This window comes from Trachurus trachurus (genome assembly GCF_905171665.1).
Source record: "Trachurus trachurus genome assembly, chromosome: 10".
NCBI lineage: Eukaryota > Metazoa > Chordata > Actinopteri > Carangiformes > Carangidae > Trachurus > Trachurus trachurus.
In genome coordinates this window covers 25,658,834-25,682,508 of record NC_139894.1, presented here as the reverse complement: position 1 = coordinate 25,682,508, position 23,675 = coordinate 25,658,834, and the positions used below count along the sequence as shown (strand labels likewise).

Here is a 23,675-nt window from a genome sequence, read left to right as displayed (position 1 = left end):
AAAACTGCCCACAGGAAGCATTCCACTGCATGTGGACAAGAGCAATATGCAGTGTTACTGTGGTCTCTAGTGGTCAGCCATGGTGTTACACTTACTAAGGATAAGGCAGATTTTCCAAAACGCAAGACCTAAAAATATCTATACAAACTTCAACTATTTAATAAATAGGAAGTCACAAAGTTAAATCTTCATAAATAAATAATAAAAAGAAAAATAATTTACAGCACTGTGACAGCACAGTAACTTCAAAAAGACACCACAGAAAAATATATTTTAAAAAAAAAGTGAGCACTTTGAGATTGGTTGTGTGTCTGTTATCTTGTTTTGTTGGAAAAGCATGGCAAAGCCAGAAATCAATTATCCAGTCATCTGTGTAAAGCAACAAGGTAAAAAGAAATTCACTTCTCATTTCTCCCGACACCAGCACATGGCATCATATGAGTTCAGAGGTGTCATGCTTCAGGTAGTTTCTCAGGATTAGAGGAACATCCAAACTGTCGATGGCCGGTTCTTTATTAGCACAGGAGATGTGTCCTCGAATTGCCAGACGAGTCTGAGACATCAGTGTTTTGGGACAAACTGGAGCAGAAGCAGAAAAAAACACAGGTGGATCAACATTTGCATTTTGTGACATTTCATAGAACAACTAACGCAATGAAAAGCTCTGTGATCAGTGTCTCACCTCTCTCCTTGAGCAGCAGCAGCAGAGCTTCATTCTGCTTTGTTGTCTTGTCTATGATCAGTGTAGGTAGATATACATCTGCCCCGAAGTCTATGAGAAGCTGGATATACTCCACCCCACAGCCATAGCGGAGACACACCTCCAGAACTGTCTTTGGCTGCTTTATTCTGGCCAGCATCTTCTCATCTGTGCAGTTATAGTTGGGATTGGCCCCATGCAGAAGGAGCAGTTTAAAGCAGTCCAGGTGTCCATAAACAGCTGAGATGTACAGGGGCCCTCTGCAGGCTGTGGCGTTGGACGCCCACTCGGGTACTTTGGGCCTGACGTCCACCTCAGCTCCAAACCGCAGCAGCTCTCGGAGCACGTCCACATCACCCTCCCGGGCAGCAGTCAGCACTGGAGAGCAGTTGTTGTACTGACTGCCATTGGGATCTGCCCCGGCCTTTAGCAGAGCAACCACACAGTCCAGATGTTTCCCACTGACAGCTGTGAACAAAGGCGTCTGGGCTTTCACATCCAGGCTGTCGATCTTGATTCAAACACAGGACAACACCAACAAGGGTTAGCACTAGGAAACACAAACATGGCAGTTTGCACTTTGATGATCCCCAAATTGGTGGTGCTTGGTAGATGACTCAGCTAGCCACTGTCTTTGACTGGCTGTCATTTGTTGCTGAGCAGATATTGTGCAATGAGTAGGCCTATAGCTGTACTTTGTCACTGTAAACAGTTGTCTTGCATCTGGTAAGAATATTGATAACAGCAGAGTTAGATGGATCCAAACAAGCTCTATTAAGAGTATTTAAGGCAGAATGAATGTATGATGGCTGCTTAATTTGCACATTGAGCTAATGTTTTTTAACATCTGTCCTTTTTTTAATGTTCATCATGTTTAATGTTTTGATGTGTTTTTCTGTTTTGTATTTGCAAATCTTATGAAGCAATTTGTCTTGATCCAAGCTAAATTACTCCTAAGAAAGACAAGTAAGGAAAACTGAATACTGAGATTTTCAAATGGACTTGTCACTACTAGTTAACTCTGTTACAGTATATTGGATATAGTAATTTGATTGATTCATAGCTTTCTATGTAGATAGTCACTTTAAGTCCCGTGGTGACCTGGAGGTCACTTTTGATTGTGTGAATCTGCTTGACACCTGTTTGTGAGTGGCGCTTGATGTGTTAATTAGCGATTAAAGCGGAAGTCATAACACAATCACATTTAAGTCAGAGATTGGTCAAGTAGATGGGTAATTGTAGACTACTTTGTGTAATTATACACTAATGACAATTAATTATGAATTATACTAAGATCCCCCCAATCCTACAGACCAGTCCTTTACTGTGCAAAGTGTAAAATGTGATGAAAATATCCCCTCTCATTTCTTTCTCCTCAGGGAGAAGCTGCTGGAATAATGTAGGAACCATTCTTGGCTTTTAAATGAAAAGTGTGAGGGCTGAGTGCAGTACATAATTTTGGTTATTAAACAGGATACTTGTATCCATTACACCCACCACCAGTAGGCACAGCTGCTTTGTCCTGAACGCCCCCTCCACACCTACTCTCAAAACTCCATCTCATCAGTCACATTTGAAGTTGTCCAACAAACTGCTCTCTCTCTCTCTACATCTCACCTCTGCGCCGTGCTCCAACAGCAACTCCAGGCACCTCAGGTGTCCAAGAGCGGCAGCAGTGCGCAAGGGTGTCACAGGCACCCCCCACCCGCTCCGAGCATTGATAGATCTCCTGTAAATCTCCTGAGAAAGAAGCTCAGAGAGCAGAGACACGTCGTCGCTGCTCACGGCGTTGTTCAAGGCCTGACACTGCTCATTGTCCTCATCCTCTTCCTTAGGCTGCAGCAGGGAGAAGATCTTAGAAATGTCCATCAAACTCATGTTGACAGCTTGGCCCAGAACCATAATGTAACTCCAGGCTAGAGCAAGTCAAAGCCCTTCCATCTGCAGTGACAGAGAAAGATGATGATGCACTGAGACACATACACAGCTGAAATAATCTTGTCATTTTGAGTTATTTTTTGTTACATATGGCCTTTAACAAGTTTTGCCATGAAAGCTTATGGCAGTTTCCCACCAAGACATACAGTACAAAGCCAATGCAGTTTGTTGTTTACATGATACAATATACTTAATATACAACAAATCAAAGTAATATAGCCAACATAGACAGAGCAGCAGGCTTCAAACCACACAAACACAACCACTACACAAAATGAATACTTTCCCACTAAGGGTCCACAGACTTTGCTCAGTGTAGAAACAAAGTTACAAGGTTTGTGTCAACAGCTGCGCACAGATACCGACTGTAATAAGACACTTGTCTTACCTTGTTGATAAATGATGTTATTTCCAAAAATGTGAGATATTGAAATCTTTCAAATTCCCATTACAAGTCACGTGGGAGATGGAAAGAAAGGTCCTACAAGTGGTCTGTGATGTTTGTACAGAACCTGTGAGTTGTGAAGTGCGGTCTGGTGTGTGTGTGTGTGTGTGTGTATGTGTGTGTGTGCGTGCGTGCGTGCGTGCGCACGTGTGTGTATGTGTATTAGCCAACAGAGGGGGCAGAGCTCCTTTCTGGGGGGTGGGGGCTAATTTTAGGCCACAGATGGGCCTGCCTAAACTTCCATTCTTGGAGAGTCATAGCTCAGGTTTATAATTAGAAAGGTGATAGACTTGTGACACTCAGGCTGTGATTGGTGAGTGTGACTTTGTCTTTCTCAGTGTCCTGGATAAAAACAAAAATGAAATGGAGACGTGTGTGTGTCAGGTCTGTGGTCAGCATGGAAAAATTCTTCAGTAGCAGTCTCAGCAGGCACCAGGAAAAACAAGAGCCCACAACTGCTTTTCTCTATTCCCCAGTGAGATGATGACACCAAATTATCTATGAGAAAGGAAGTTTTTCAGATCTATGTGTCCTGTTATCACCCCGTCCTCCTGATTCACACCAAGGCAGCCATTTTAGTATGTGTCAGCTGCATGACTGTCAGAAGCTTTAGAGGAGCAGCTAAGCAGCTGTTTCTCTGCCAAACCCATGTCTGTGAACTGCCCCATGTATAGAAGGAAGGTTGCGACACACCACATTCTTTCAGCAGATGGCACAAGAGTCCAGATTCCTGGCATTGTACGGACCTTTACTTATTTTATGTGTATAGGCTAAACTTGATAGACATTGTTCGAAGTTCAGTTTAATGCAAATCTACTGACACAAGAGCAGTGACAAAACAGAAGAGCAATTAGCAATTGTATTATGATAATACAGGCCTTTTTCATTGTAGACATTTTGACTCATCACAGTAGGAAAAGTACAGGTGTAAGTAATAGCATTAATTGTGGTTCCAACCCAACAGCCCTGGCAGTGTGAAAATGAGCTAATATCAACAAGGCAGTATTTTGAACCAAAGCCAACACAGGAAATTCAGTCAGTAATTAATGATGTCTCTGGAAATACCTATAAGCTACTTTTCTTTTTCTTTTTTGCTGGAGGCAAATTGCAATCATTATTATCATTGCTATTTGCTAGGCCTATTATTTTTGTTGCATTTATTAGACAACTGTTGATTTTGATATTGTGATGTTTTTTATAATCAATTTCACACAATTTTGATGATCACTTCTCTCTCTTTATTGATATGGATAACCCTTAAGAGAAAATATAGAGACTGTTATTTATCGCCATGCTGCCAATTGTTTCTAACCACATCATTAAGGTAACTAAAAAAAATAATGAATGTATATATTTTATATGTATATAAAACGGTAAAAGTATAAAAATATAAGTATATAAGTAAAATTAAATATATATAACACGGTCAAGGTCTTCTAAACAAAGAAACCAGATCACAATAACCTACATTCAAACGTGTCACAGTGGCTCGCCTTCACAGGCTCGTGTTGACCACCAGAGGGCGGTAGTGATGTGCCGATGTTGGGAAGTGCGGCTGTAGTGAACAGTAAAAGAAGAGGTGTAAACACAGCTGTTGAAGACTAAATACATCCATGGTTGAAGGGGGGAAACCATGCCCCTAATCACTTTTGTTTGTAGTTTAAAATCTGTTAATATCTCAGTCTGAGAAGCCTGGTTGGGATTAAAGGAGACAGTCGGTTTGTTCCTGCCACTACAACACCAACGGACGAAGCACGGGTCAGTTGTTCAGTCAACCCAGGTTGCTAAGTAAAGTAAATGTTAGCAACGTGCAGGGTCGGCGCGGTGTTGTTGTTACAGTGATATCACCGTTTAGCTGACGAGACAACAGTAACAACATGAGGGAGGAGGACGCCCTGAGACATTACTGCACTACAATGATGTCTCGTGTCCAAAGCAAACAGCAGCCTCGGTGCTCAGGAGAGGAGGAGAGGAGGCACAGCGAGCACAGAGGAGGAGGAGGAGGGGGAGAGAGGGAGAGCGCTGCGCCTGGAAGACAATTTGTAGCGGGAGACGAGTTGAGAGATTACAGGGGGAGTAGCCTCCCTCTCCCTGACTGTACACACCGGGACAGACACCAGTCCTCCCTCCGTCTCAAGTGTCAAGGCCCCGAGGTTCAGCTCGTACCAGTACAACTCATGTCAATGCTGAAGCTCAAAGCCGTCCAGGAGAAGATGAGACGGGTCAGGAAACGGTTTTTATGTGTCTCACTTTCACAACGTGGTCGTAATTATTGTGAAAAAATATCTAATTTCTCCACTTTGGCGTCTGTGTGTTTCGTGGCAGGCTGCAGAGGTGGAGCTCCATGATCCGGCTGAGTGCAGTGTGTGTCGGCAGGAACAGGCTTCTCTGGCCTTGAGAAGTTTTATCTGGAGGAAGAAGACACAACTGCAGTACCAAACACTGACAGGCAGACTAAACACGCGCATGAGCCGCGAAGTAAGTGACTTTAAGTGCAGCCCAACTCCACGTCAATCATGTCAGACTGATATTAATATCAGACAGGACTCTAACTCATCTCCCTCCTTTGTAGGACTATAGGGTCGGGCAAGTTTCCCAGAGTCCTCCGATGCCCCTCACTGGATATGGGAGGAACTACTCGGTGAAGATATGCGGGTCACAGCAACCTGGGGTTGCCTTAGCAACCACTAAGGAACGTGGAGTTGCCCTGGCAACAGATGAAATGAGGGGTCACCCTGACAAAAACGCTACAGGAACTCATTTAGGAAGACCTCGCTGTCCTTTTCAAGACAGATGGCTGCCGACATGATGGGCACAGTATTAATACAATAAATGGGACAATGTTGTAGTGGAGTCAAACATATTCCTACCTCTTATTTTCACACACAAGCTAAACCAACCCATTAGCCCAATAAACACTGATCCATATGTTGATGGTGTTGCCCTCCTCAGCTACCAACACTAACACAGGGGTGTGGCCTTTGTTGTGAGCACAAAAGAAGACCACGGTAACAAGGTTAGTACAAAACAGCCATTTATTTTCTTACCACTGTATTAAAGTTAAACACAACACCATTCAAAGCAAATGAGTCTGGATTTTTTTTGTGTGTCCAGTTTGTGGTCACTTAAACACTGTAAACATTTAAAACAACATTATGTTTTATTTAACTTTGCAATTAAACCTATTCAGTTTTATATTGGCACAAAAAATACACGACAGACAGTCAAGGAAGCGCGCATGCATTAAAAAATTAGGAAATACAGTACAATATCTAAGGCAATTAACAATAGCAAGATGGGCAAAGTTATTTGGACATCTCATCAAGTTCCCTTTTGCATTATTGCAGTTAAAATCTTTAGGGGCTAGTAAACCTACTATGGAAGTCATACAGTTACATATAAACACATCCAAAGCACTAATAAAAACAATCGACAGAATGACATTATCTGGCCCTTGAACTATTGTTGACAAATTATTTAACAAGTTACTACTAAAGTGGGGGACTGAATGAAGCACAGATCTGTTATTCCAACCATATACTATGTTATGTACATGGCTGATCTTCAATCAGTGTATTGGACCAATTCCCTTTAAACCCTACGGAAGCTGAAGGTGGAGTAGGATCTACTCATCTGGCTTCCTCTTGGGCTTCTTCGGGTTGCGGGAGCGGCTCTTGGCTTTGCACAGTGGGCAGATGGGAGCATTACGATGAATCTGCTGGTGGCAGGACAGGCAGGCCTGGAGAGAGGAGGACATTTCAGCAGTTACCTCACATTATGTTGTTTTGTTGTCTTGTAGAGTAGAGTTAATTAAGAAACTTTGTCTTCTCAATTTTTCTTCTACTCTGGTTTGTTTTCTTACCACTTTTAGTTTTTTATTACCATGAAATTATCCATTGTACAGTTTGATCTGCTATGACCAATGTCTAAAAAATGGCTGCTCTATCCAACGACTATTAGAACTGGAAAATGTATTATTACATCCCAACTGTGGCTATTCAAGGTAAACGGGAGCAATACCTTCATGGGGGGCGGTTGCTGTCTGAAGGTGGCTGTTTGGCGGGCATCTTGCTTCCTGGACACCTGAAGCTGCTGTGCTGCCGCCGCCGCAGCAGCTAGGGATTCTGGGATGGCGGGCTCGTGTGGCTCCTTCTGCCACTCGGCTTTCTGCTTCTCAAAGTAACTATTGAAAGAAAGGTAAGAAAAAGAGAGTGGCTAGATGAGATTCTTATTTAAGGATTACAATCCTCCATGCTGTGAATCAAGAGATGGAAATGGAGAACACAATAGTTGGGCCGACACATCCTCTCTTTATGTACAACTCTTGAGCGAAAGTACAGTCATTGTGAGAGTGTTTGTCTGCATGCATACGAGTGTGTCTCTGTGTGTGGGGGCAGGAGAGGGCTGGGAAAGAAATTTGGCCTTGGACTTTATGCCTGACTGGCCCATTTTCAAAAGAAGGAAAAAAAAGAAGTGATATCCCCTTTCATTACACTCTGGTTTCTCTCAAAATAGGTTTATGATAGAGAAGAACACTGAGTATTCCTGTAACCACAACCAACTATCAAATCCTATTTACAAGCCCCTCATCAACACACTCATTACAATTATTCATGGTTAATAGAAGTTTATTTGAAAGGGATAATGTTTCATTCTTGTTGTCCTATAAGTCAGTATGTCTGTTGAGATTTTTTATTTTTTTTGCCATTACTGAGGTGTAGAGTGCTCGGTTTTGTGCTGATGTATCAGTCTCGCTGAGTAGCTTAAAATGTACCTAACACTCCACAGGCCTGTGAGGTGTGACTTAATTTTCTCCATAGTTGTTCCATCACACCTTGTAATACAATTGCGGCAGGCACTATTACTATTATGTAAAATGACTCTAGAATTACTTTGCTGGCAGCAAGATGTGAGTGATGGTTTGAACATCTCCTCGTATACCATCATAAATCTCTCCGTGTGATGAGTTCTGTCCTCTAAGAAAAACCGCTGAGGAGCAACAGTGACAAGCCACAACTTTGTAGTGCTCTCGTAAACTCAAGGAGCATGCCACCATGAAGGAAAAGGGAGACAACTACCACCTGGTCAGAAATGAACTCATCCAAGCCTCCACGCAGCACAAAGCCCTAGGAACCAGTCTGCCAACATTGCTGTCAGCTTGCAGAGCAGCAGTGGTTGAGCAGTCTTCCTCACAACGACAGCGCTTTATTTTTATGGGTGTAACGATTCTGAAACTATGACTATAACCACATCCACAAAACCTCGTGCAGTGATATAGGCCCAAGGAACCAAGGTACTTTACGTCAACCCTAACCTGCCGCGACAGCTGCAACTGTTGTAAGAAAAATTCACAGGACACATAGGACGTTAGAACCAACAAAAAAGAGAAGTTGGAATTCATTTTTTTAAAATGATGGACTTTTACATTCGGCAGAAATGAGCAGGAATGTCCAATTTAGTCTCATCTGTGACTAATAGTGACAGAGGCAACTCTAAGAATCACATCTGTATTAAGTACAATGAATGAAGGAAGGGCATAATCTCGGATGAAATGATTTTTCTGTAACTATAACAAACACTTGAAAACATGATCATGACCCTTGGCTTGATTAAACAACCCCTCGTAAATAACCCAGTCACTAGTCATAAAGGCTCTAGGCCAGTGGCACAGTGGCCTGGAGTCGCTGCTCTGTTTTTAGACCTTGATAGAGTCATTCACTGAGCGTATCCCTTCTCTGTTTCACTCCCTTACATATCAGACTGTGCACGATGGAATTAACAAAACTTGGCACACCAGAGTCTCCTAATCCAACACTGGGATCAACCTCACTTTGATATTCTGGCACAAACAACTACGGTTTGCTCCGCAGTGAACAGTGCAATCATCCACCATTGAGAGATGTCAGAGAGCCATTTGTGCGTCTACCTGCCAGCCACTCTCAGCTTGCCAGCGATGTAGTGGATAGCAGCATCTTGGTTAGTTTATGAAGGCAGAGAATTTGGACAGACAGGAATTTTTGGTTGGACTTGAATTTCTGGATAGGCAGATAGCTCATCTCCTCAAGAGAAGCCCAAATCTGACCAACTTGTCTTCATACTTTTAAATATTCAAAGGTCTACCACATCACAACCTAGAAATGTTAAAGAATGTATAATTAGCCACTGAGACTCAAATGTTGCGTGAGGTTAAAACAGTTATTTAATCATGAATAGATTTTGAGGGAAGTCTGTAATGTGATGATTGCTACTGCTACATCTGTTCAGGAAGTTAAGTGGCAGTTCTCCCAACATATTATTCCATTTACCCATCATGAGACCTTGTTTTTCAGATGTTGCAGTGTTGATTTAATAGGCCAGTGTTTTCTTCCTTTGCCAACCCACTACAATAAGAAGTGAGTGAGTGAAACATCAGAAATATCATCTGAAAAACATATTTTTCCAGAAAAAAATGCTGCACCTGGTTGAGACATTCTTAAGATCTCAGTGGGACCAAAGACATCTGCTCTACATCCCATCCACCTCACAACCAAACTGCATCATATTTCAGTCCTTCACTTCACTTTTGCTCCATCCCACACTCTTGAGTGTTTCTTGTCTTGACAATGAGCTCCACTTTGTTGTCTCCACTTCCCATTCTCACAAAAAAAAAAAAAAACACGTGACAGACTGGCAAAGGACCAGCAAACTATCATTCGCCCTTGACATTTGAGCAGTCTGATTCTGACCATAGTATTATGCAGCAATGTTAGACTCTCATGACCTTTAACCTTCCTGTCATTGCCGTGGCAACCATCCAAGGATTCACTAGGTATGCTATTGGCTGCTAAACCAGCCACCTCTCTGCTGTAATATTTACCATCCTACCTACCCTGATTCTCAAATGTAGCTATTTATGTTCATGTTTGGATTCCCCATCTATTATTGCACAACGTTGCAGTACTTCAGTCAGTCACACTGCATTTTCATGAGTTATGCACTCTTGTCCTCTAGATGTTTTAAACTGATTATGTAGCTTGTTCTTTTAGGAGGATTATCTTTAACATCTACCTGTGAAGTCCTCTCAAAACACTCGTTTGGAGAGCATTCATAAAAGTGATTAGAAAGTGATGTTAAAATCAGATTTCTGGCACCTGAATACCCTTGTCTTTAATTCTTGTCCGCTCCTCCAATTGTTCTGGTTTATTTTAAATTTACTGCATCTCATTGGTAACATGAATTATTACTTTCCAATTGCCCAAATTAATCAGGTGATGTCTTGGCTGTTTCACTTGCCCTCACGATCACTGGGATGTTACTAAAATGTAGGAAGACTTAAAAACTGGTCACAAAATAATAAGCTGACCAGCCACTAAATATCAGGGTAGTGCAGCCTGACCTATTTCTGCTGTAGGGACACAATGGACACGTAACCTGTGGTAAGTTGCAGCCTTTTTCTTCCTCTTGGTAGTTTTGGCAGCATCTTTTCCTGGTGTGCTGTGCCAATTACATTACAGTGTCACTGAACTGGTGTAACAGCACACCGGTAGTTACAAATTCAGAATTCCTCCAAGTGAAACACTTAGTTAGTATTTTCTTTGAAGACACTCATCAGTGACCACATCAGTTTTGTTTTTAGCTGGATGCTCATAATTCTGTGGTGTACCACAATAGTTCAATCCTTTGATTGTTTCCCATTTTTTACTGTATGCTTCTTTTATCAGCATTGCCAGATGTAAGTATTCAAAACTACTTGGTATGTCCCTGTGAGCCTCAATAGCTTTAGATGTTGCACAGTACACAATGTATACATGTACATACTTGTTTCTAATGCTTGCTCATTGTACTTTATGCATCACATTCTGCAACAGTATGGTGATGCACACTGAAATGTCACCTCTTGCCTCCGTTGTCATGCAACTCTAATGTACCTTGACTGTGACCAATGACTATTTATAGTCTGTTAGCTGTGGTGTTTTTCCCCTTTTCCACTGCGCAGGATATGAGTTTCTGTTGTCTTTGTTGCACTGAAAATGAGCAATGCTTTAAAGCTAAAATGAAAGCTAATCATGCATGCTTAAGTGAATGATACACTGCATATTACTGCATCAATGTCAGTCAAGAGTCGTGAAACCTGAATGTTAATTAAAAACAATTATGACACAAGTTGACATAAAGTATGTCACTCTACTGCACCAAGCAACACCTGTTCAAAGTAACTCTACTGTGCCCTGCATGCAGTTGTGTCTGCATATACTTACTCCAGAGAGAGCTTCTCCTCTTCTTCGTTGAGGTTGGGGAGTCTGTGTAGACCTAAAGTCATCCTGAGGGCATCAACATGCTCCTTCAGAGGTTTATACTCATCATGCAGGCGGCGAGTTGTTTCTAGCAGCTTATTCAGGTCATTCTCCGACTGCTTGATGGTGCTCTCCATCTGAAAGAATAGGGTTAGATATCTGAGAAATACACATGCTCAGGATGAAATATTTGTGGTTGCCAAGATATATATTTTATACATCCACGGTTCCTTCATAACATTTTGTTGGTCAAACATTGCTGCATTGTTCTCATATTAAAGGTGAACCGAGATTTAAGTCACACTTCCTCTCAGCTTGTTTTTGCTGTGTGTGGCGCTCACTTACCACATTGATATCTGCATGGATGAGCCGCAGCTCCTCCACGTGTGCCATTTTCTCCTGTAGAAGCAGGTCCATCTCCTGCTTGTACTCTTTCAGGTGCTTCTCCTCTGACTCCAGAGCCTCAAACTCTACCTTCAGACGTGACTTGATCTTTTGCATCTGGATAGTCTTGTTCCTGCAGCCGGTGGCACAGAAAGGAGACAGCAGCTGTCAGATAATCCTCCCTCACAAATGCCATTAAGAGATTTTGTTTCACAAAAACAACCAAATATAAACCACCACAATAATGTTCCCATTAAATGCGGATTGCTTTCAATTTGTACAAAATAACGATCGTCATAGTAGATGTTCCGCGGTCCAATGTCCAATTACTGCAGCCGTGACTCAATGCAGTCTTTTACTATGGTATTAACTGTTGTTACACAGAAAGACATAATGGTAAACAAACACTGCAGTCGGTCTTGTGTGACTTATTGACAGACTGGTAAGCCTGGAAGCTACGTAGCTAGCTTACCCACCGCAATTATTAGCAGCGCACATCTGGCATTTTGTTGATACACATCTGGATATTTGATGTGTGTATGATCCTGACATGAAACTTAGCAACAGTTTGTGTGTATTCGTCTCTTTTCTTAACTTGTATAACTGTCTTTCGTGCATGTCGCAGACAGGCTGACGTTAAACAAGAGGAGAACAAAAAACCTAATGAAAGGTCCACCGCAGACCGGCTAATATTAGCTAGCTCAGTAACAATAGCGGAGCCTGGGGCTTCTTCTTGGCCCGGCTAGCGTTAGCTACCAATAATGTACACAGTAAGAGTCAAACATCTGGCAAACACTCGTTTCATTCCATGACCAAGCCTTACCGTATTTCCAAGATGTTTTCCAATTTGCACATTATTTCTTGTTCGTCCGCCATGGTTTAGCGGTCCTCTGTCGCTCAGCTGGCTGGCTCTGGTACCCGAAAGGCCACGGTGGTCTCCTTGTTGATAAAAACACAATGGCCCCGGTGAACGCGCACACGAGCCCGCGCCCGCAATGTGAAGCTGTGGCTACGCGTGATGACTGGGAGACTCCACGCGCTCTGACTGAAACATAGTCTGTGAGTAAACTGGTCTCCACAGGCCTGTAAACAGTGTTTTACACCGTGCTGCACTCCCTACATTTGATGTTGCATCCAATATTCATAATACTTAATTGAATACACTGGAAGTAGAGGTGACGGTGGAAAAATATTCATTAAAAATAGCATTAGGACAAACAGGAGAAATAAATCCCTACTCTTGCGACATTCATAGTTCTTGTCAAAACATAGCGTAATGTAGTAATGGATTAGCCTATTATTCTAATCTTGTCATAACCTAGTCCTACCAGGCTGTTTAGTGTAACCTGAGGTGGAACTACTTTGCATAGCCTACTTTGGGAAGTTTTTTCTAGAACCATGGAATGCATTTAGTAAACTAATAGACTACTCCAATTTATTTGCAAAACATTTATTTGTAATAGTGACTACCGTATTTTTCAAAAGTAGGCTATAATGTAATAAAAAAAAGTGTCAAATTTAGGCTACATCTGAAACTATGAAGACCATAAAGTAAGAAATCAGTTCCTCAAATGTGCCTCACGGTGACACTGAGTTATTAAGAAAACAGTGCAATCAAGTAAATATTTCAAAAGTATCCAAATTAGTAGTTTATTTTATTTTATTTTATTTTCATCAATCTCTTCATAATTACCTGCAGGACTGGGGTGGAGAGGTCTTGAGCACATGACCTCAAGTATTTCTGAAATGTGGTTTAAAGCCCTGTTAGCTTCAAAGCTCACTAACTGATAGGCCCAAAACCATACACACCACCACAACAACCACAAAATCTCTGTATGCTATGCTAACATATACTTAAAACATTAACTGGAAGGATTATTAGATTAGCTGAATGTGCTTGCACCTTCACTGCTACTGGAACATCAGGTACTGCTGAGTTACAGTTGATTTCTGCTCCTCCATAAATAGATTTGGAGACAAAGATCATGCCTAGGTCCTCAGTGTGACGCACTGTCCAAACCTAACCAACATTGGAGGAAAAGTGGTCACTGAAGAAGAGGGCTGTCCGAAAGTGCGTGGGCCTAAGGTTGCCATTGGATTAACTAAAAGAGAAGTACTTGGGAACAACACAATGGTCCATTCTCATTCAGTTTAATCCCTGTAGGTATTACAAGCAGTTTCATATGACTCCACAGAGAAAAGGCCTCTACAAGTACCTCTCCGAAGAAGTATTTCGACTGGAGATTAAAAAAATACAAATGTCGACTGTAAGTAGCTATTTTATATTGTTTATAGTTTCATTTTCACTATGTTCCATGTTTGGTTGAAATGTTTAAATTGCAGTTGTAGTGGTTTGGCCTTGAAACTACTCTGTAATGCGACGGCTCCGAGAAGGCATTAGTCCAAAATGATTTTCTTTTAGAGAGGAACATTATGATAATCATGCGCAGTTGCCAGATGTTTCTGATTTGTTGTGTTTGTGTTCCTAGATTTATGGTAGTGTTGTCACATTATCTACATAAACAAAACAAAAAGTTAAGCTTCCTCTTCTTGCACTCATAAATAATTACTGTCTGTTCAGCATCTGCTGCTTACTGTAGCACATTATATATGATTAGTGTTATTATTATTATTATTATTATTATTATTATTATTATTATTATTATTATTATTATTATTATTATTATTATTATTATTATTATTATTATCATCATTGTGATTATTATTATTATTATGGGCGCTGATGGAAGGTTGTCTGGCTCATTAAATCTTAGAAAAGGTTATGAGGAGTGGAGCAAACAATTTGTCAAACTTTATTTCAAAGATGCCAAAAATTGTAAATATGTACTGTATAAGGTTTGATACTACTGTGCAAGAAGATTAACATGAAATGGGTGCCATAGATTTCACCCTGTTGTTAATACTTCTGCATCATGGAATGAACCCCATGTTCTCAATTAAATCTAAAATATACTTTGGGCTTCATTTTTTGATTGTAGTCCCCACCAACCTCTTGCGATTGGATGCTCTTCGTTGAACAGAAGAATGTAAGGAACCCTCTTTTTGGTCATTTTCCTGTCAAAAAAACAACAACAACAAATTCAGCACTGTTCCAGAGAACAAACAAAGTCATTTCAGAATTAGTAGTGCTCTTTTTCACTCAGTGGTTGCCCTGCATGCTCCTTGATGCTTCTCCAGTGGCACAGATGAATGAACAGCAGGGCTCCCGTCCTCCTATCTCAATGTGCGTGTTTTCTCTGGCAGATAAATGTTCGCGTTACGACCATGGATGCTGAGCTGGAGTTTGCCATCCTGCCCAGCACCACTGGCAAACAGCTCTTTGACCAGGTACACACTGTGTATTTACAGTCAAACAGGCTCCTTGGCGAGCAAAACATATGATCATGTATTAATTGATATGTTTAGATAGTGAAGACTATCGGACTGAGGGAAACCTGGTTCTTTGGCCTTCAGTATCATGACAGCAAAGGCTTCTCCACCTGGCTCAAGCTCAACAAGAGGGTGAGGAGAAAGTTTGTGCCTCAGCTTCCCATGATGGCATAACCTTACTGTACATACCAGATATAAATGAAGATGTGGTCCTCTGGTGGGATGTTATAATATTAACCCATTGAGGTTAATTAGTATGTATGTTTTTATTCTGGTATCTTTCTCACTGTGTGGGGCCAATCCCAGGTGACCGCACAAGACGTGAAAAGGGACAACCCTTTGTTGATCAAGTTCAGGGGCAAGTTTTACCCTGAGGATGTCGCTGACGAACTGATCCAGGAGGCAACACAGCGTCTCTTCTTCCTGCAGGTTAGACATGAATGCAGTGCACATACAGGAATACAGATTTTTTTATTTTATTTTAAGGGAATCATGTTGTAAATGTGCACGCCTGAAATACATGATTGTATGATGGGCTAATCATTCTAATTAACACTTGGATTTAAATGGCACCATTGTTTTGTTTTGATGCCATTCAAACAATCTGTATGCTTAAATTTAACAGTATGCAGAAAGTGGTAAACTGATGCAATGAAAGAAACAATTTAAATATTAATTAACACAAAATGTAATTTGTACAAGGTGAGTATCACAGTGTAAATAATACTGTGTGGTGCAAGTGTGGTACCCTTAGGATGCAATGATGAGTAAATGATCTCAATCAAAACAAAATGCTTAAACCTGTCTTAACGACCAGTGAGGGTTCCATGATGACTCACGCATGACAAGCCTTGTGGGTTTTCCATAAGGGAGTAAGTACATGCACACTAAACATGGATCCAGGTGCATGAAATAAACACCAGCACACAGTGGTGTAAGGAGTTCTCAGATGCTTTACTCAAGTAAAATACTCCACCATGAGTAAACACATCACATATAGCATTACTGAATGATTAATTTGTAAAACATCTGTATGTAAACAGCATGTAACTGTTGCAGCTGCTGCAGGTGAAGCTAGTGTTAACTACTTTATATACAGTTCTGTACATAGGTCATCAGATAAATCTGAAGGGTCACAAGATGATTAATGAGCGAGGAGAGAGGAATGAACTAATCTGTTTTCAGCCTTTAGCCTTTTTCTCTAATCTCTTTGATGAGCCATTGGATCGTGTGAAGATTTATTGAAATGAAACCAAATGAGTAGTTCTGGGGCAAAAACACTTTGATAGAGCTGTGAATAACTTAAAGACAGTTGAAGTGTGACTTTGACTATACACTGCATTTTGTCAGACGTCAGGAGCCAAAATGGTTGTTAAAAGTTACTTAACGCTACAGCTTTCAAATGAATGTTGAGTATTAAGTACAACTTTCCCTCTGAAATTTGTAGTGAAGTTCATAGGACAACAACTTTAAAGTTGCACTAAAGTATAGTAGTTGAATAAATGTACTTTCCATGTTACTTTCCATCATGGCTAGAATATACAGTCTAGGGTTACTCTCTACATATATAGCTTGTCTTTCCTTTAACTGTGTTGTAGGTTAAAGAGAGCATCTTGAATGATGACATATACTGTCCACCTGAGACTGCAGTACTCTTGGCGTCGTATGCAGTTCAGGTCAAACATGGAGACTACAGGAAAGACTATCACGTACAGGGCTACCTGACAAGAGAGAAGCTGCTGCCACAGAGGTAGTGAGTCCTGCGCATATAAGTGTTAACCAAAGGTCGCCTTAATTCTAGTTTTCGTCGTCTGAATTCTAACTGATGCATTGTCCCCACTGTTAAAACCAGGGTTTTGGAGCAGCACAAGCTGAATAAGAATCAGTGGGAGGAAAGAATCCAGGTGTGGCATCAAGAGCACAAGGGAATGCTGAGGTACTGCAGCCATTCTTAAAAAAGTCATTAATGCATTTTTATTTGCACAAGCAGGTGCTCTGTAGTTCATTAAATTATCCCATATCACAGAGAAGATGCTATGGTGGAGTACCTGAAGATAGCCCAGGATCTGGAGATGTACGGGGTCAACTACTTCAGCATCAAGAACAAGAAAGGATCGGAACTGTGGTTGGGAGTGGACGCCCTGGGTCTCAATATCTATGACAAAAAGGATAGGTAGGTTACAATTTAAAAACATCTGTCACTATAACTTTAATACACAATTGCTGTTGCTCTACTAATAGTCCTGCATGAGATGCTTTCCCCCTGCTGATTGCATTGTTCTGTGGATGACAATGATGGTCCAGACTGAAGCATCTCAAGAACTAATGATCACCATTCATGGTCCTCAGGGGATATATATCCCACTGACTTCAGTGACATGTTAACATCCCAATAATTATTAAACGGATTGCTAAGAAATTCAGTACACAGATAATAATGGCCCCCAGAGAACAAACCCTAATGACTTTGCAGGTTTCCCCTGACATTTCCTCTTGTGTAGCATGTTAAAGTTTAAATTAACCAGTGAAATATATCTACATCTAGGCAAAGACATTTATGATATAATCTCCTGTACCATCACCATTTGGCACTATTGGTCCAGTTGTGCTCACCCCCTTCTGACATGGTAATTTTAAATACAGGCCCAAAAAGAAGTTTAGTACTTTGTATTTTGTGCTGTGAGTACTTTTATCATGCTAACATACTGGACAAAGATGGAGCCATTGTGTAGCATCAGTGTAAATACATTGGTATCGTGTATTTCTAAGAACTCAAATATACCATCTTTGTGCCATGACCATGTTTGAACACACTAAAATCTGCACTAGCTATAATGATAACCATATCAATATTTTACAGGATGACCCCAAAAATTGGCTTCCCTTGGAGTGAGATCAGAAACATTTCCTTCAATGACAAGAAGTTCGTCATCAAGCCGATCGACAAGAAGGCTCCGGTATTCCATTACATAGTTATTAGTGATTCTTAATAGTGATCTGCACCAGCTATCAGTTCTATGAAGCATATCATTATATGCAATACAATACATGTCTCTACTGCTGCCAGACCATATTAAAAAGTAATTCTTTTTGTGAATCTTTTCCCTACATACCAAAAGTCTGACAAACTGGACGCCCCTCTGTGCAGTTTGATGAACTATGAGTTTATCTTGGTTTAGTGATCAATGCATCAATGTCTGTGAATAGGATTAAATAGTACTCCTTCCCAAACGCTTTGGGATACAAGCTTCGTACTAATTATCCCAGCATCAAAAATAATTAGCTAAATATTTTTTACAACTGCATTGAAGATCTTACAAATACTTTGCCAGAGATATGTCTATTCATATTTATTTACTATAGCTGTAAAAAGGAGGTGTGAGAGAGAGGGAGTGAGAAAGAGAGAGAGCTCTACATCCTGGTTTCTTCTTATAAGTGCATAAATTACAGAGAGCAGTGTAATGTGAGCAGCTGGTATGTGATTTCATTCACAAACATGAGTTCAGCCTCTCAGTGGCGCATTCATGTTCAGACTTAAGGAAAATATCCAAAAGTTTTTTTAAATTTTAAATTAAATTCCCCCAAAACTGAATTACCCCTTTAGGTTATTTGAGCCAAGGCCTAAATGTAAAACAGATGGTATGTAGATCGAGATTCATATATAAACTAGTTGATGATTTTTGTGTTTTAGGACTTTGTTTTCTACGTACCTCGTCTTCGCATCAACAAGCGTATTCTGGCGTTGTGTATGGGGAATCATGACCTGTACATGCGCAGACGTAAACCTGACACCATCGAGGTGCAGCAGATGAAGGCCCAGGCCAGAGAGGAGAAGAACAAGCGGCAGATGGAAAGGTAAGGAAGAGGGGAGTAATTTTTTAAAACACTTTTACAGTGTGTTCTCTCTGCTTTGAGAAGGAACAGTCAGGCGATATAGTTTTTCAGATGTGTATTTATGCACAATTCTCCTGTCAGGGCTCTGCTCGAGAGTGAGAAAAAAAAGCGAGAAAACGCTGAGAAGGAAACAGAGAAGATTGCCCGTGAGACCATGGAGCTGATGGAGAGATTGAGACAGATTGAAGAACAGACAAAGAGAGCTCAAGATGGTCTGACAACTTTCTGAATACAAATGTTTCTCTACTGGAGTTTCATTATTTCTGTTTCGTATTTAAAGAATGGAATAGTATATTGAAATATATGTTTTTTGCATGCAGGGTCTTGAAAGCTTATACTATCTGTGCGCATGTGTGTGTTGGATGTTTGTGCGCACATGCGTGTGTATTCCAGAGCTGGAAGAGCAAACTCGGAGGGCTCTTGAGCTGGAAAAGGAACGGACAATTGCTCAGGAGGAGGCGGAACGCTTGGAGAAGGAACGCAAAGCTGCAGTGGAAGCCAAAGCAGCCTTGCTCCAACAATCTGAAAGCCAGACCAAGAACCAGGGAAGCGTGGTACACATGGTATTCTCATTTCATTTGAATATATTAATATCGTTGTAGGGTCATGGGTCACCATGGACATTATTAACATTAATATACATTCATCAAAGTTAGTGATTGATGTGATTGAATGGTACTTGTATAATTCTGCTTGATAGTATATTTCCATTTACCACATGGTGCTGCGTGTTGACATACAGACACACATATTCTTGTAGACACACACGGGCAGAGCACAATGACTTTACATCAAGAGCACTCTTAACTCTCTTCCCATTTGTGTGCATGTGTGTACAGACCACTGAGCTGGCAGAGCTTACCACTAAGATCTCCCAGCTGGAAGATGCCAAGAAGAAAAAGGACGAGGAAGCAAAGAGATGGCAGCAGAGGGTGAGAATTAATCAAAGAACCATGAGAGAGGTAAAGGGTGAATCAAACATGAGCCAAAAGGGATGTCTCACACTACTAAGTGTTAAGCCCTGGTATAATAGAAGCAAGGCATCCATCACACACAAGTATATCACAAGACATCGAGTTGTGATGTATGAATTTTCTGAGTGTCAAAGCATTGTCACATTTCACAAACTTTAGCCACTGTGAGGACAAGAACAAACAATTAAATGTGCAAATTGTATGCAAAACACTTACACAAATGTATACAAAGCCTTTCATACAAATTAGCAGTGCTATTCTTGACTTGCATGTAGTCTTAACATTGTTACCTCCGGCAAGGAGGTTGTGTTTTTACCCGTGTCGGTTGGTTTATTTGTTTGTTTATTTGATGACCGGATCACACATAAAGTACTGAACTGATTTGCATCAGACTTGGTTGGGAGACGGGACGCACGCCAGGGAAGAGGCCAATAAAATTTTGGTGTGGAAATTGGGTGCCATTTTTTTACCTCACAAAATAATCACCAGCTTAACTGAGTTTCTACAACTTGGTGGAATCATAATGGAATTATTACTGTGTTTTATAATTTATGTTACGTTATCAGAGCTAGACACACGTATAGGCATGTCTGGCCCTGGCTCACGTAGCTCTGTACTGAGTGCCATTCTTGTTTGGTAATACCTCAGACTCGCCCTTATTTCTATTTTCTATTGAGCATGGGAGACAGCACTCAATGCTGATAAGTCACTTGATTCACAGAGAACAACAATTTTGTTAATTACACAGGGGGAGAGATTCTTTTTTTAGATAGATCTAGAACTAAAATTGTGGTGGGTAAAAAAAAGACCTCACAGATGTTCAACTTAGATTTCCCATGCTCACATAGATGTATTGTATTGTACATAGATGGGAGTCCCATGTTTCAAATTATGCTAAATATATTTTGAATGGATTCTAAGAGGGTACTTGCTCCTAAATGTCCAACAACAGTTCTTTACTGTACGTTATGTGTGTTGACAGGCGATGATGGTGGAAGCTGATTTGGAGCGAACCAAAGACGAGCTGAAGACTAAACTCATGGGTGTCCACATTCAGGATTCAGTCCACCCCCACATGCACGAGCACGATGAGACGGATGAGAGCAGCGCAGAGGCGAGCGCTGAGCTGACTTCTCCAGGCATGGTCCGAGACCGAAGCGAAGAGGAAAGAGTAACAGAGGCGCAGAAGAACCAGAGACTGCAGAAAAACCTCAAGGTAAGGTTAAGTGGATATAGGGAAATGTCTTATTGCATTGATTTGCACTTCTCTCACTCTCAGAGGTCACAGGTCATGTTCAGCTGGAAATGATCAATCCTGGAGGTGCCCTGGGGTATTTAAGAGTCCAGACAAACAAATCACCAAAAGCCTTCATTATTTAAATTTAAAGGTTCAGTGAATAATGTGTCTTTAAAGTAGGAACCACCCCAGCTGAATGCCAAGTGACGTACTCTAGGGACTAAACTGACTACTGAAATGAACACCCACCATCTCTTTTTAAATAATAAGTGAGTGTATTTTTAGCCATGCTGGTTCTTTTAGGTCCACTACTACGATCCAGATTGAAATATCTAAACAACCACAATGGCATTGTCTATTCTGACATTCTTGGTACCCAGAGGATGGATAGAAATTTTCACAATCCCAATTGGACTTAGTGGATCCTTTGGGAAGTTGATATTTGTTGTTTTATACTGAAGTCAACAGGGGTAATTGTGGTGAAATTGGCTATAAATCTTGGGCTTTGATGATCCCATGAGATTACATCTAGCGTCATCATGAGACCAAAATTTCAATTTGCCTAATATTTGCTCAGTTACCACATACACGCACAACCTGGGGAGCCTGGTAAATATTGACTGTCGACATGTTAGCAATGCATGTTGTTGTGAGCAAATTAGCATGCCAATATTGGGATTCAGCTCAAATCACCAATGTGTGGTTCAGGCTCATAGAGTGTGTGGCCCTGGGCTCTTAGCTTTCAAGACTTTACTTTGATAATCACCTTTAAGTTAATGTTTTATTTGGAAGACACCAGTATTTGTAAGAGGTATGAAGAGTAAGCTTGAGTGACACTCAGCTGTAGTGGCTGTCACTCACTCCTCATGCAGTTTGTGTTCTGAAAACCCATAACATTGTTGCTGTTGCATAAAGTGTTTTGTTACACCAACTGTGTCATCTGTTGACGTAGTCACTGGAAGGTTTTGACTTTGCTGTTGGCAGCTTAATTGCCACCAAATATTAAATTTCACTAAGAACTCACTGAAAAATTAAACATGCATGCAGATACATTACCATTCGTCTGGTTTCATTCACGTCACAAATCTCATACAGTCCAGGGCCTAATACTATGAAAATAAAATTGGTTTCTATCTCAGAGCCAAAACAAGATATTATGTTGCATACAGGACTCAACACAAAAATTGACTTAATAATTAGGGAAAGTAGTGTGTTTTCATTTGGAGAGCGGGATGAGTTGAGGACCGGGGGGTAATGCTTCTGAATATTGTGTGTTTGTGTTCTCTTTTAGTTCCTGAGCACCGAGCTGGCTGGAGCTATAGACGAGAGCAAAAAGACTCTCAATGACCTGATCCATGCTGAGAATGTGAAGGCAGGCCGGGACAAATACAAGACCCTACGTCAGATTCGTCAGGGCAACACCAAACAACGCATTGATGAATTTGAGTCCATGTGAAATGTCTGTTGCAGGCCTATTCAGACTGAAGGCAGGATGGAATAGATTGGACACATTGAAAGATTTTAGAAGCATAGGTGCAGAAAATTGCATAGGTAGTAGATGAACCTGAAGGTGTATGTGACAGAAATTGATACTGATGCATGCCTTTTGATTTTAAGACTATTTTATTCTTAAGCAAGTCATCAAGAAAACGACAATTCTCCTTGGACATACATTTTTAATTTCAAATGACCATTAACACATTACCAGTGTAGTTTGTTGCTGCAAATATGAGGCCAACATATCAGTGCTTACATTCATGAGAGGGTTTGCTATTGTCCTTGCCGATCTTATACACACATTTGACAACGAATTAAAACCTTATTATTAGTGATTAATGAAAGCAATGACACTTAAGGTGGATGCAATTTCATGAAATAAATGTTAAATTCTCTACACTTTATTGCACAAATAAAATACACAGAAACACAGGGTTGTGTGTGTGTGTGTGTGTGTGTGTGTGTGTGTGTGTGTGTGTGTGTGTGTGTGTGTGTGTGTGTGTGTGTGTGTGTGTGTGTGTGTGTGTGTGTGTGTATCATCAGTTCCAAGCAAGCATCACCTTTTGTGAGACCAATGAGGGAGACAGCAGCATAAAAGCAGGTGATCTCTAATAAAAAAATTATCGTCTAGAAATAGAAATTTCCCCATCAATTATAAATAAACTGAAAATAAATGCATTGGCACTGATGTTCTGGTTGTAATCTCTAGCTCCTCCATTTCAGCCACAGCACCTCTGCCATCTCAGTCTCAGCTGCAGAAACAACCCAGCAACCCAGACTCCACATTTCCTTAGGCTATATGATATAGGCTTTGATAATATCACACAAAGAAAATATACCCAATTTAAAAGGAATTTGATTGATCATGATTTGATTATTATCTAGTTGTCTATACAACCTCCTATTGTTACTGGCTGCTCATCCACCAAGAGCTGTCCAAAAA

At 40.8% G+C, this 23,675-nt stretch overlaps 4 protein-coding genes across 9 annotated transcripts; 2 read left to right on the top strand and 2 right to left on the bottom strand.

Annotated features, from left to right (window-relative positions):
* Window positions 1–289: 289 nt before the first annotated feature.
* LOC310992703 (ankyrin repeat and SOCS box protein 12-like) lies at window positions 290–3,195 on the bottom strand. Its single transcript, XM_083980851.1, has 4 exons — window positions 3,027–3,195; window positions 2,318–2,641; window positions 683–1,211; window positions 290–579 (listed from the first exon to the last, which is right to left on the bottom strand). Exons 2-4 carry the CDS (start codon window positions 2,600–2,602, stop codon window positions 434–436), a joined length of 960 nt encoding a protein of 319 aa, XP_083836977.1. The 5' UTR covers window positions 2,603–2,641; window positions 3,027–3,195; the 3' UTR covers window positions 290–433.
* Window positions 3,196–4,705: 1,510 nt separating this feature from the next.
* Window positions 4,706–6,008, top strand: LOC310992657 (uncharacterized protein). The gene is made up of 3 exons (XM_083980781.1): window positions 4,706–5,305; window positions 5,409–5,561; window positions 5,656–6,008. Exons 1-3 carry the CDS (start codon window positions 4,961–4,963, stop codon window positions 5,890–5,892), a joined length of 735 nt encoding a protein of 244 aa, XP_083836907.1. The 5' UTR covers window positions 4,706–4,960; the 3' UTR covers window positions 5,893–6,008.
* A 176-nt stretch (window positions 6,009–6,184) lies between these two features.
* On the bottom strand, window positions 6,185–12,743 carry zc4h2 (zinc finger, C4H2 domain containing). Its single transcript, XM_083980782.1, has 5 exons — window positions 12,564–12,743; window positions 11,702–11,873; window positions 11,321–11,493; window positions 7,104–7,266; window positions 6,185–6,822 (listed from the first exon to the last, which is right to left on the bottom strand). Exons 1-5 carry the CDS (start codon window positions 12,614–12,616, stop codon window positions 6,709–6,711), a joined length of 675 nt encoding a protein of 224 aa, XP_083836908.1. The 5' UTR covers window positions 12,617–12,743; the 3' UTR covers window positions 6,185–6,708.
* On the top strand, window positions 12,660–23,046 carry LOC310992655 (moesin-like). Of its 6 annotated transcripts, XM_083980772.1 has the most exons (17): window positions 12,660–12,799; window positions 13,709–13,811; window positions 13,905–14,007; window positions 14,740–14,787; window positions 15,005–15,088; window positions 15,167–15,262; window positions 15,437–15,559; window positions 16,729–16,880; window positions 16,983–17,066; window positions 17,157–17,303; window positions 17,991–18,087; window positions 18,822–18,985; window positions 19,106–19,236; window positions 19,418–19,587; window positions 19,864–19,986; window positions 20,981–21,214; window positions 22,527–23,046. In XM_083980772.1, exons 3-17 carry the CDS (start codon window positions 13,924–13,926, stop codon window positions 22,689–22,691), a joined length of 1,902 nt encoding a protein of 633 aa, XP_083836898.1. In that variant the 5' UTR covers window positions 12,660–12,799; window positions 13,709–13,811; window positions 13,905–13,923; the 3' UTR covers window positions 22,692–23,046. The 6 variants fall into 6 exon arrangements, with proteins under 6 accessions (XP_083836898.1, XP_083836902.1, XP_083836901.1 ...); XM_083980776.1 differs by lacking the exon at window positions 14,740–14,787; XM_083980775.1 differs by having other exon boundaries at window positions 13,709–14,007; window positions 19,418–19,578; window positions 19,864–19,956.
* The last annotated feature ends 629 nt before the right edge of the window (window positions 23,047–23,675 follow it).

Coding starts and splice junctions, on each gene's coding strand:
- LOC310992703 (XM_083980851.1), bottom strand. CDS start 2,602: ATGGTTCTGGGCCAAGCTGTCAACATGAGTTTGATGGACATTTCTAAG. Junction 1,212..2,317: donor TGTTGGAGCACGGCGCAGAG/GTGAGATGTAGA, acceptor GTTTGAATCAAG/ATCGACAGCCTGGATGTGAA. Junction 580..682: donor GCTGCTGCTCAAGGAGAGAG/GTGAGACACTGA, acceptor CTTCTGCTCCAG/TTTGTCCCAAAACACTGATG.
- LOC310992657 (XM_083980781.1), top strand. CDS start 4,961: ATGAGGGAGGAGGACGCCCTGAGACATTACTGCACTACAATGATGTCT. Junction 5,306..5,408: donor TCCAGGAGAAGATGAGACGG/GTCAGGAAACGG, acceptor GTTTCGTGGCAG/GCTGCAGAGGTGGAGCTCCA. Junction 5,562..5,655: donor ACACGCGCATGAGCCGCGAA/GTAAGTGACTTT, acceptor CCTCCTTTGTAG/GACTATAGGGTCGGGCAAGT.
- zc4h2 (XM_083980782.1), bottom strand. CDS start 12,616: ATGGCGGACGAACAAGAAATAATGTGCAAATTGGAAAACATCTTGGAA. Junction 11,874..12,563: donor GAAAACATCTTGGAAATACG/GTAAGGCTTGGT, acceptor CACCGGCTGCAG/GAACAAGACTATCCAGATGC. Junction 6,823..7,103: donor AGCAACCGCCCCCCATGAAG/GTATTGCTCCCG, acceptor TCCTCTCTCCAG/GCCTGCCTGTCCTGCCACCA.
- LOC310992655 (XM_083980772.1), top strand. CDS start 13,924: ATGACTCCACAGAGAAAAGGCCTCTACAAGTACCTCTCCGAAGAAGTA. Junction 17,304..17,990: donor ATCTATGACAAAAAGGATAG/GTAGGTTACAAT, acceptor AATATTTTACAG/GATGACCCCAAAAATTGGCT. Junction 19,987..20,980: donor ATCAAAGAACCATGAGAGAG/GTAAAGGGTGAA, acceptor GTGTGTTGACAG/GCGATGATGGTGGAAGCTGA.